A 13766-nucleotide genomic window follows, 5' to 3' on the forward strand; every position below is an offset into this window, starting at 1 on the left:
GGCTCCCATGATTAGTTTTACAATACATTATATAAAAGTCTGAACATAGAATAAATCAAATTATATATGAAGTATATGAATTAAGATATGGTCTATCGGATAACAGAATTAGTAAAATTACATTACATGAAAAATATAATGCAATGTACAGAAATTTATACAAACAGGTTTTCTAAGAGGTACACAAGATACAGTTTAAACATTATGCAGTTTGCACAAATTTGGAAGTTGTATAGTAATTAAAGTAGCAATGGGTTATGTATCATACATATTCTATTAGACAGGAATAAGAGGGCCTAGTGTTATCTATAGTGACCTGTGATCGTAGGTAAGAGACAGAAATTAAAGGCTTATTTGGGCAGGAGAAGGGAAGTAAAGTCAGGTAAAGAGAAGTAAAGGTATAGCAGGAAAGGGGAATTAGAAGAGGGAAACTGAGAAAAAAGCTGTTTCTTATGTGTATAGTATCCACATAAAGGACAGTGGGCAGAACTAGGTAAAGTACATGCAAAAATGCAGGAAGAACAAAACACTTTACAAAGGTATGCAGAAACAAAAACACAAATGTCAATCAACAAATGAAAGAATGAATATCAAGGAGACATAGGTAGTACTTGACATAGAATAGAACAGCATATGTAAAAATGTGTCTTTTGAAAATGGAAACAAAGATGAAGTTGAAGATAATGACTGAGAAAATGACCCAAGAGTCTTTACCTTAATTAAGGATGATACTGCAAAGAAATCAGAAATAAACATACAAATTAAAAAGGGGAGATACAGATATTGACAGATAGAGTTGCCTCTGTGAATTTGTTGTCAGGGAAGACTGTAATAACTGGAAACTGAAATCAGCAATAAAAAAAACAGATGTCAATGTTTATGCATACTGCTCAACCAAACTAAGATAGATAAGAAAAAGTTTTCTTTGTCAGTACGTAAGATAGATAAGGGTTGTTTTACAGAAAAAGGTGGAAGTGAATAAAACAATGCTAAAACTCTTCTTAATGTATGTTTTTTCCAAGGAAAAATAAACCAATATACTGTGTTACACTGCAGCTAAGTAATTGGGTATAGCACAGCACAACTAAATGAGACTATTCACATACAACTGTCAAAACTGCCAAAAGAATCATGAATTGCCTTAAATATTGACTTTTATGGGCATGTGTATAGTCAAGAAGATTTAATGGTTCTTGTAATTTCAGAAGATTACTCAAGTTTACCCTTTACCCTTAAGTCAGATTTCTTATATCCACAATGAACTTATATTACCCCATGATATATTGGTACTATTTGCAGCAGTTAAAATAACACTCTTTTACCCTTTAACAAATTTTAGCTTGAACGATTTTATTAGTGCCAAGGTATTATTTATATGAAAGTAATTACATTATAGTCCCATGCCAGTGGGACAGTGCAGTATTTCATGCAGAATATCAAGAAAGTAAGAAGTATTAATGAGAGCAAATGCATCTGATAAGAATATCATCTGAATAGTTAGCTCAACTAATACAGAATAGAAGCTATATCAGTAAGTTTATGTTTAAACACACTTTGAAGAGTAAGTTATCTTGCATGACTAAAACAAGAGGGGCTACAGATGAAGATGCTGGCAAAAGGGACTGCAAGGAGAAACTTCAGCTTCATCTTCAGCTTCAGATATAGTTATGTGTTTAAATGCAAACATAGTGCAAAATGTCTAATTGAGGCAGTTGTAAATCAAATGTATGATGAACAAAAACAGAAGATTATTTGAGTAAATGTACTCTCAGCAAAATAAACAACTTTAAATATAAAATGAAAATAATAAATTATATAATATCAGTAAGTTAGATATGAACAGAACAAAATGTTGCAGAACACATACCTGCAAGATCAATATGAACAAAATAAATTCCTTGTTCACAGATGGTCAAAATCCAAAATGGTGAGTAACCACTCAAAAAAGACAAACCAACACTGCTGAAAACATTAAAAATGAAAAGATATTTTGACACAAAGAAAGGGGCCAGGGAACACTCCCTCAATATGGAATAGAACATGTTGAAAAATGAGAAGAAACACAAAAATTGCATTTTTTTCAGTCCAGATCCCTATTTCATTAAGTGTTAAGGAGTCAATTATCAATATAGTTAATGGAAAATGTTATATTACCAGATACTATTGATTTCTCAAACTGTGGTCTGAGAGTGAAGATAGCAGAGAAAGTGATTATGGTATATTACTCAGGAGTCAATACTTTGCCTGTAAATGACATTATTTTTCTGTTATATGAAGATTAATCCACTAAAATATCCCTTGTAAGAACAGAACCTCCTACTGCTGTAAAAAGGGGTGATGTAATGTTATAAAATATAGTTCCATGCAACTTTCAGCTGGCCAGCACACTCCCTTTAAAAGATTTTGCACATCAGTTGTTTTAAAAGTACAAAAAGACAAAGAAAAGTCTACTGGCAGACTAATCTCATAAGTACTTTCTTGGACTCAGAGCCAATGGCCAGGCACCCTTCTGCTGTTGCTTTCAGCAGAAATATTGTCTGTAGCTCTGTAAGTATGAGATGGACATTGGCTAAACTACATATCAGTACTTAGAGACCAGTAAGGGCAGCTGCTGATAGCTTAATTATACAGACTTCCTTTGATTTGGGGTTCATTATGTACTATGGATGGGAAACGTGACATGACTTTTCTAGACAGAATTTTAAGTTTTTCAGATATTTATTTGTAGCAATAAAGTAAGATACCTGGTCCCGTTCAATAAACACACCACAATGAATTACGTTTGAGGACCGTTATTAAACTCCCATAAACATAAGTTCATTAACCAATATTATTTATTAATTACAACCTGAACATAGTATAGTTGATAGTAATCACAACATAACCATCCATGTAACTGTTAACTAGGGCAGTGTGCCTCGCTCACCCTGACCCAATAAGCAATGTCCTTACCTCCGCTCACTTATTTATGTATGAAGCAGCATCCCATCACCCACTTCATTTACCACTATTCTGTTAAATATCCAACCAAATAAGCAGTGTCCTTACCTTCCCTTACTTATTTTACTTATCAAGCAGCATCCAACTGCTCATAGGTTCATAGGTTCATAGACATGTACTAGGCTATCGGCCCAAGCATCTATGTAAGCCTAGCCAACAAGGTTCCCTGGCTTACGCCACCCAAGAAAGTTATTTTCCTGTGCCACTGTCGAGCAGAGACACAGAAGTGATCCCCTTGGTGTATTTCCTATTTCCCATCCACTCATCAAGAGTTTTCTTGAAGAGTGCCAATGAAGAACTTTTTGCTTGACATAGATGGGTAGCCTGTTCCAGAGTATGGGAAGTCTCTTGGACAGGAATCTATCCCTCCAGCATGTCTTGTTTATTGTGATGACAAGGTTTAGGTCCCTAGACCGTGTAGCTCGGAGGGATTGGGATTTCTTTAGGTGTAGCATGTCCAACAGCTCTGGATTTGACATAGCTTTATATGTTAGGCAGAGATCACCTCGGAGTAGGCGATATGCTATGGAGTAGAGCTGGAGTTCTTTGAGACGGTCAGTGTAGGGTATCTGTTTGAGGCCAGTAATCCTCTTTGTGAGATCACTTTCCTTTCCCAACTCATTGAAATGAACATCCAACACCAGAGTGGGAACAGAAGAGGGCAAGCTTGTCCCTCTTTTCTGCCATAACCAGACTTATAAAATAACCACCCTCCTTTACTGTTCTACCAAAAGAGGGAGGGCAAGTAGCAAGTTCATGCCAAAATGTAATTCCTTACCCAGTTACACTTACATAAAGCCCATTAAGTCCCGCCCTACCCTTACCTCATTTCCTCCCAATCATCTGTCATTCCCATTTAACCATTTCCTCCCACCCACACCTTACTTCCCCTGCCCTCTTTAATTCCCACTACTATCCCTATCTAACCCCCCCACCTGAAGATGCCCCTGGACAAATTGGTTTGTTACCAAACCTCATTTATATGCTCATATCACTAAGCCACAGAACGAACCCCTATTGTTTGGACCTCTTCTGTCTCCTATCTTTTTATTTCATGGTAATATAAAGGTTGTCCCAGCTGTGTAATATCTTCAGAGTGTGTGCTTGTTTGTTTTTCATATAATGTGTGTGGTTTTAGCCAAGTCAACTCAAATAAGTGAAATCCTGTGAATTACTACTTGTACATATCCCTCTATGTGATCCGATGGTGAACAAAATAACAACTCAGTGACGTGTACATGAACAGGGCACCAACCCATCACAGGATATATACACAGACTCACACACACACACGCACACACACACACACACACACACACACACACACACACACACACACACACACACACACACACACACACACACACACACACACACACACACACACACACACACACACACACACACACACACACACACGCACATACACACACATATACTCACTCTTACATGGCCTGCATGCCTACACAAAATTTGGAGGATCACTGATTCACCTACAGCTGGACATCTCTGGGATGTAGGAGAAAGTTAGAGCATCCAGCAGAAACCCATGTGGATAAAGAGAGTTCATGCAGTATCCACACAGAAGAAACACCAGCAAGAACTAAACTGGACAACAAAACACTCAAATGCCGCAGTGATAATAACTGTGCCACGGTGCTGATGTAGAATGGGTTAGAAGAAAACTCTGTTATAGTAAATAAGAATATAGCAATAAATTACAGATACTGTTGTGAAGGTCATCTCTGAAAGCCACAATGTGCAGTCTGAAAGATATGAAGTGCATAATGCCTGCTTTATGAATTCAGAACTGACATTCTGTGCTAAACTTTCCTGCTTTTTCAGACATTTTATGCTACTTTCAGAGAAAGACTTATGCCAAAAAGTATAAAATATTCCATTTTTTTATTGAATACCTGGCCCATGCAGTTGTCGGTTTTCAAGCTGTAACTCATACCATTACTAAGACATTTACATATTTTGCTCATTGTTATCAGTAGGAAATTAATAAAATGAATTGTGTCTTAATTGACACAAATGGGTGCTCCTACACTTGCATATGTGATGTTATATGGCTGCATGGATTCACTTTATAATCCCGAAATACTGAAATGCCGAATTTCAGTATCTCGAGACTATAAAGCTGAAAACTCACAAACCGAAACCCCAAAACCGCGAAATTCGAAACTGCGACTGTGAAAAAAACACTACACCACACATACACAAACACACCTACCTCCCGACACTACAACAAACCAAAACAACACACACTAACACAACAAAACAAACACACACACCCTTCCTATAAGTAGGGGGGAAAGCCCCACTGCACCCACCCCCCATGGTGGGGCGCTGCGCCTCCCCCCCATGTATATATACTAACTCTGAGGTTGCACTAAAAAATGAAAGACAGAAAGCCCACCACCACACATTCTATACCCCCTTGCACAAACACACATCACATACTTACAAACACTACCACTCTCAACACTTACACACTCACACTCTTAACTACCTACCCTAGCCCACACCTAAAACTCCACAACACACTCTCATACATACAAACCCTCCCCAAAACCCTTATAAAACATTACACTTACGTAATGCACCATCACTACTGCGGGTTCGACATTTCCGGGTTCGATATGCTGCAGTTTTTCACAACTGCAGTTTTGACACTTGGTCTCGAGATACTGAAATTCGACATTTCAGTATTTCGAGATTCCAGAGATTCAAAAATCTGAAGGTAATGCTACTCAATGCTAGAAGTCTAAACCTCAAAATACATTCTCTCGAGGCACTCCTAAAAATGGAGAACATCAATGTCAGTGCAGTAACTGAGACCTGGTTCAAGGCTCGAGAGAACACCCCTGCAATACCGGGCTACAACTGTTACCACACTTTTCGGCCACCAATCCAGGATCGAAACACTAAAAGTGGAGGAGTGTCCATATTCACCAAGGATATTCACACCACCAGGCTAGTTGCCCAACACAATGCATCTGAAATTCTCTAGGTGCAACTAACACTAGGTAAGACTGCAATCCAAATTGTAGCTTGCTACAGATCCCCCACCATGCCCCAAGATTCTCACGACACCTTTCTAAACATACTGGAAAATATTAAGATACAACCAAACACCCTACTACTGGGTGATTTCAATTACTCTGACATTAACTGGGAAAACTACTTGTATACCAACACCTTCTCCCAACGGTTCTTGGAATTCATAAATTCCAACGCCCTGGATCAACTAATCCATAGTCCCACCAGGGGCTCCAATATCCTAGACCTGGTCATTACCAACATGGGAAATCAATGCTCCACACCTATGGTCACCCCCTCGTTGGTCAGGTCAGACCATAAACTAATCATCCTTAACATCTCCATCCCACCCCCACCCCCCACTAAGGAAACCTCCATAAAAAAAACTTCTCCAAAGACAACTTCATGCTACTCAAGTCAGAAGTGACAAACTTCATGACACCCATGCAGACGGGAACTGAAAGTTCGACCGCTGAGTCCTACACAATGGCACTGTATGAGCACATCCACTCATGCATGAATTGTGCCATTCCAAATAGAACCAAGATGCTCTCCTCCAAAAAAAGGAAGCCAATCTGGTGGTCCCCTGCCATAAACAAACTTTACAACAAAAGGAAGACACTGTTGCTGAAAAGAGGAAAATCCCAGGATGCAAAAATCTCCCTTACCAGCCTCAGTAGAAGCTGAGATCCCTCATAAAATCCTCCAAAGCTAGTTACAAAAATAAAATTGCCAATGATTCCAAAGACAACCACAAGGCATTCTATAACTATGTCAAGAATCTAAATGGCAATGCTCAGATCTGCTCTGAGCTACAACAGAATGGCATTAAATATACTGATCCCAAGGATATTGCCAATATCCTGCAGATTGATTCAGTGCCAACTTCACCCCCCCCCCTAAATGGCCCATCTCAATACCGGAAGATTGCCAAATTCTGGTAATAACGACCACACAGGTAAAAACACACTCTCCAAAGCTCTAAAGCTAAGAATACAGCATCCATGGGACCAGATGATATCCCAGGCTGTGTACTACATGAACTACAAAATGAACTGGCACCTCACTTAAGTGTCATGTTTAATCATACCCTCACCTTAGGCTTCATGACCACTGAGTGGTGCACAGCTACAGTTATCCCACTCCACCTTGGATCCCGGGAACTACTGCCCCATCAGTCTGACGAGCCTGATCTGTAAGGCCATGGGACGTATTATCATGGAACTTATAAACAAAGACATTGGCAACCTTCAAACACTGGAACCCACACAGTTTGGGTTCATGAAGGGCCAATCTTGTCTCCTGAACCTGATTGACTTCTTCAAATCAGTCTCCAGAGCTCTGGGCGAGGGTAAAGTGGTCCACACAGCCTATTTGGACCTTGCCAAGGCCTTTGACACCATCCCCCACTCTGGAGTCATAGATAAACTTACTAAGCTGGGCATTAATCCCTATGTCACTCAATGGGTTGCCAACTGGCTTACTGACAGAACCCTCACTTTAAAAGTAGCTGACTCCAAATCCAGCTCCAGACGAGTGACAAGTGGAGTACCTCTGGTTTCAGTCCTGGGACCGCTCTTGTTTGGCATCTACTTCTCTGAAGTACAGGCCAACACTAAGGGACTCTAGCTAACAAAGTTCACAGATGACTGCAAACGGGGCGCCATTATTGAATCCCCAAATGATGTGGATACTCTACAAAAGGTCATTACAGAAACAGATGCTTGGTGCCAGAGACATGGGTGAAAGCTCAATACCAAGAAATGTATAGTTATCCCCTTTGGGAAAAACATGTACCCATGAATTACCACATAGGTGGTAGTACACTAAACACTGAAAGTGTGATAATACACTTAGGGACACAGGTGGACAGTGGTCTCACCTTTGATAACCACATTGCCACAACAGTCAGGAAATCCTTCTATGTGGCACACCTCATCACTAAGGGCTTTTCATCCAGAAAAAGGAGGTCATTGTCCTACTGTACTCATCCCTCATTACACCCATTATAGAATACAATGCCCCATTTGATATGTACCTCTCAAGACATCTGCAACAACTGGAAAGGCTGTAGAAATACCTCAGTAAAAGAATCACAGACCTAAAGCAGATGCCTTATGCTGACCACCTTAAAAAACTCCAGCTATACTCTGTCACATATCATCTACTCAGAGGTGATCTCTGCCTAACATACAAGGCCATGTCAAACCCAGAGCTGTTGGACATGCTACACTTAAAGAAATCCCAATCCCTCAGAGCCACACGCTCCAGGGATCTAAACATTGTCATCACTATAAACAAAATATGCTGGAGGGCTAGGTTCCTGACCCAGAGACTCCCCCGACTCTGGAATAGACCGCCCATACATGTCAAGCAGAGTGCCTCTTTGGCCCTCTTCAAAAGGAACCTTGACGATTGGATGGGAGAAAGGAAATTCACCCCGTGGATCATGTCAGTCACCCTGCTAGACAGGGGTCCAGGGAAGTAAATAGTGGGGGAAGAAATAGCCAGGGAGCTGTTATGGCTAGGCTTGTATAGGCCCTAGGGTGATAGTCTAGTACCCACTTATGAACCTATGAACCCAGGTGGACACAGTATGGAAATGTACATCTAGGAGGTAAAGGACATAAACCCTTCAACAGAAACAAGTGGAAAATTCTACAGTTATGGCATTGTGCTAACACAGCATAGAATAACTACATGTGAAATGCATGTTTATCAACAGCAGCCATAGGTGCCCATTCACATGAATGTTCAAATAAATACCTAAAACGCTCTGTGTCCGTATGTAATTTGAAACTTCAGGTGATGTGCACACTTGTTTTTAATGATATCCTGACCACTTTGGAATGATTGTGATGCCAGTCATGATGTTTTGATATTCAACTGATTCTTTTTAAGATATATTAAAAAATAAGGCAACTGGAGTGCAATCAGTGAGCCCAACAGAACCTGTAGCCATGAACCTTAAGTTAACTGGTGCAAGAAAATTGTCCATATTGCCTCCATTTTAGTTGTTCCTTTTTTAAATGTAAAAATGAATATGCCAAATAGATTAAAAGTCATGCTTTTTAAGAGTGATTTCCCCCTTCTGCTGCAACCATCAAACATCCACATATAATATTTGACAGTGGTAAAGGGTTCTCCACATCTGCTAGGGTATGAACTGTTTGGTGGGGCCATCCTTCAGGTAGGCAATGGTGTGGGGGGGGGGGGTTCTGGGCTCTTACTGCTGTCTTGGCAATAAGAACATTTGTGTAAGTCCCTAACTCACTGGGATGGGGGAGTTGGCCTACTTGCATCATGATGGGGACTCACAATGCCTTCCCCCTGTGAGTGCACACTGTAAAGGAGAAACTAATTAGGGCTAGCTTCTAGGTAATAGCTTGGTGAGTTGTTAGCCTGACCCACAAGGACACTCACTACAACACTACTCCTCCTCCAGAATGTTAACCACCCAGGACAATAATTAAACTCATGTAGCCTGGGCTGTAGTCAGGATTTTATCCCCTTATGCCATTGATGCTTGTTGCATTGAGGCAAATTTTGATGGGGTTAACCAAATTTCAACATACTTGTCGAGCTGGCTTTCATTGAGGATCATTAGAATAAGATAGCATTTAAATGGCAAGTGTTTTCTTTGAAATTAATGTATTTTAATCACTAAAATGACCGTAACTTTTAAGCTGCTTGGTGTTTTTCATGTGAGTTTCAAAGGACATCAGCAGATCTAGATATATGCTCCCATAAATTCCTATGTCTGACGCACTTGCTACCTTAATAATATGCATGAAGAAATTATTCCTTCACTGTAAATTAAAGGTAGTAGAGGCTTTGTAAACCATAATTTGTAAATTAAGTATGTCTTTAAGTGTAAGATAAAAATCATCAGTGATGGCATACTTTTGTCCTGACTAAGAGCGCACACATTTGCATGCAGTTATTTTGGCTGGGCCTGTGAGTGACTGTAGAATTTAAGCTATTGATCTGGCACTGTGCAAAACTAACAACCCATTGTGTACACATATTACTTTGCTGAAAAGAGTCAATGCAGAAGCTTTTTAGGTGAATTATTACAGATTTTACCTGTTCTATGAACATTAATCTACTGAGGTATCCTTTGTAAGAACAGAACCTCCTGCTGCTGTAAAAAAGGGTGATGTAATGTTATAAAATGTAGTTCTGTGCAACTTACATAAGACCTTAAAGTTAATAGAATGATAGCATTGCAAAATAACTCTTCACCTTATTTGGGCCTGCATATTTTGCTTTTTCTGTATAGGTTAACAATAATAGCCTTAGCTATTGTTCAAAATTTTATTATAACAAAGCTTTAGATTAGAAAGACTCGGGTATCAAAGCTGAAACCACCACTGATTCTTGAGGCACAGTATGTGGTTTCTTTGTATAAAGACAGACAACAAAAGTTAAGATTATACCATATCATTCATCTAAAGTAATGTGCATATTTATTACTAATTAACAGTGATATATCTAAGCTGTTATTGTACTATACTTCCTTTGATGTTATGTGTTGTGAAACTGTATTTGTTGCATCTTTATCTTTAGGCCTCTCATGCAGCACAATTTGGTTGCAGTGGAATGATACTTTATTCCGATCCATCAGACTATGCGGTGAGTGATGAAATGAAAGTATATCCAGATGACTGGTGGTTACCTGGAACTGGTGTGCAAAGAGGAACACTTTTACAGGTGCCAGGAGATGTTCTTACTCCATTCTATCCATCAATTGGTAAGTGTAGCCAGCATAGTTATTTCATTGTGGACATTTTGTGTACTTTCAGATAACTACGTCATTATTCAGTCTGACTAGATATATAACCATATTTATGTTTCATTTAATATACTTCTTAAGGTTTTCTTGGCATACTGCATAACAATAAATGTTCGTACTACACATCTCATATTACACATTTATGTGTACTTTTGATGTATATTTCTCATTAACTACAGTATCTGCATTCAGCACTACTGTCGTGTTTTGCAGCTTTGCTTTTATGAGTATGATACATGTATCTATATTGCTAGCTTTACTAAGTCTCATTAGAACCTTTGTGCATAGGTTTATAGGTGTATACTAGGGTAACAACCTCTAGGGCCCTTATAAGCCTAGCTGTGCAACCCAAATGTGTCCCATAAGTCATATGTTTTAGACATTTATATAGGGGTTGATTGCTGATTATGATATGATTTATTGACTTCCTCTGTCCGTCAGACACATATGCGCCAGACCAGGGGTGAATTTTCAATTTTCCAACCAATGGTCCAAGTTGCACTTAAAATAGAGTTAGAAAGAGAGTTTGTTTTACATGGATGGGAGCCTCTTCCAGAGAATGGGAATTCTCTGAGATACGTATATTTTCTCCAGCATGTCCTATTTATGTTGCAAACAAAATTTAGGTCTTCAGATCTGGTAGTTCTGATGCTGTATGTTTTACAGATGTGCAAAAGGTTCATCAGAGTGGGGCCCAGAGATGCTTTGTATGTCAGGCATTGATTGCCTCTAAGTAATCTGTAGGAGACCGAGTATAGAGATAGTGCTTTGAAGTGATCTACATAAGACATTGTGTTTATGTCCTGTATTCTTTTTGTCAGGAAGCTTTGCATACATTCCAGTTGCTGCATGTGTCTGAGAATGATGGATCTGATGAGGGCTGAGTATAGTGGCACAATGATTTCCCAGGACCTAGATGCCATGCCCTTACTTATAATTTGAGAAACATATAAGAAGTTTCTTACTATTGGACAGATGTTGGTCAAAGGCCAGGTTTCTGTGTACATGCATTCCCAGATCCCTGACTAGTGTGTCAACTCTTAGAGGTGTTTTATTGATGACAGTTTCCTGGAGTGGCGAACGTCCTGAAAGGCACTATAACGCATTTCTTGGCATTGCATTTTAAACCATGGCTTTGGCACCAGTCACTTGTCTGTGTTAGACCCTCTTATAAGAGATTTGTGTCTTGGGATTTTATGACTGTTCCCAGTTTGCAATCATCTGTGAACTTGGTCATCCAGTTGTCATTGACGTCGACCTTGACTTCTGTAAAGTCAGTCCCAAAGAGGAAAAGGAAAAACCTGGAGTTTGAGGGATGTGGTCTCACAAATTCTAACTTCCTGTGTCCCATCTGTGAGCCAGCTGGGTGTCTTGCATGTTATAGAGGGGTTTATACCTAATTTTGTAAGTTTCTTAACAATGCCTGATTGGAGTATTGTATCAAATATCTTAACCTGGTCATGGGAAGCAGTATGCACCATTTTACCTTCATCCACTGCCTTGGTGACCTTCTCAAAGAAGTCCACCTGATTCAGTAGGCATAACCTTCCTTTGGTAAAGTCAAACTGTGATGGATTCAGTGTCTAAGGGTCTCATGTTTTTGTCAGTAATTTCTGTGATACTTCTTTTCATAAGACTAGTAAGACTAATAAGTCTTTAGTTTCTGGGATCTGTTGACAGTATGCCCTTATGAAGACAGATGAATATTGCAGTTCTCCATTCTTGTGGCATGAAGCCTGCTTTGAGACTATAGTTAAACAGTAACTCCACTGGCCCTGATAGGTCATATATTAGACTATACAGGAGGCATCCCCTGATATTACTGGGGCGCATTGAGGCTATATTCTTGGCCTTAGAGAGCACATCCAGGACATGAAGTCTATTTATATTTGGAGGGTTTTGTTTGAATGTATTTCTTGGAGAGTGGCTGGGGCTGAGTGGGAGAGTAAATTTGGAAATTAATTTGTCAGCCAACAGATTCACTATATTGCTTGGCTCAGTGAATATGGTACTATTAACCACCAGTTCAGAACACTTCTGTGTGCTGCCTTAGAGGTTTCTGACATAGCTGAAGAAGGCCTTATGGTTGTCTTTTGCCTGGGAGGTTATCTTGACTTCAAAATTGGCTTTACTGGACTTAATTAGTCCTCAAAGTTGCCTGTTTAATTTGATGAGAGAGTTTGTATCTTTATGGGAGTTTCACTTCCTGACTTTAGACATGATTTGTTTCCTTTGTTGCATAACCTGTTTAATTTGGGATGCCACCAGGGTGATTTGTTTTGGCATTAGTTTTGGGCTTACTTCTGGTAGGTACAGCAGCTTCCTGGCAGCCATTGACAGGGTTGTACAAAGTTTCTGTGAGAAATTCTGCATAGGCTGCTGTGTTCTCTGGGTTTCGTGGGGCATTGAATTGTGACAAACTATAGCTTAATAAAAAGTAGTTTGCCTGTGAATATCTGCTAACTGTTACTAGGTTTCTGGAGTTACCCAATTGATTTTAATTTCAAAGGAGACAGCTTTATGGTTGAAGTTTACCAGGGAGAATATGACACTGGGTGGGGGGGGGGGGCAGCATTCTCCCATATTTTTGAGTATGAGATCAAGTATGTTGGAACTTGTAGTGGGCATATGCACTAACGGGTCAAGGGTGTTTGTATTACAAAGTCCAGGAATCCTTGTACATGCAGATTTGAGGCTCTGTGGGATTCCCAGACTATGGAGGGGTAATTAAAGTCTCCCATGAGTAAGGTGTTAAGTTAGATGGTGAGTGTCTGCAGTAGGTCTATATATGTGCTATTAAGAGGCTTGAGGGAGGTAGCTAGGGAGGCACCTGATTCTCAAGGAAAGGGGGAGTTTGTGTACTGGAACAAAGGGTTACTGTATAGAGAGTGGAGACCCCTGAGGGAGGGCTAGAGGGTGAGATAAT

General features: G+C 39.7%; 1 protein-coding gene across 1 annotated transcript in view; it reads left to right on the top strand.

Annotated features, from left to right (window-relative positions):
• Positions 1–13766, top strand: part of LOC122803868 (putative N-acetylated-alpha-linked acidic dipeptidase) — an 812772-nt gene that overhangs the window by 226485 nt on the left and 572521 nt on the right. The window contains 1 exon segment of the mRNA XM_044073548.1: positions 10615–10798. Within this exon segment, the coding sequence (XP_043929483.1) occupies positions 10615–10798 (184 nt within the window).

This window comes from Protopterus annectens, chromosome 6.part0 (genome assembly GCF_019279795.1).
Source record: "Protopterus annectens isolate FY-2018-M chromosome 6.part0, PAN1.0, whole genome shotgun sequence".
NCBI lineage: Eukaryota > Metazoa > Chordata > Ceratodontiformes > Protopteridae > Protopterus > Protopterus annectens.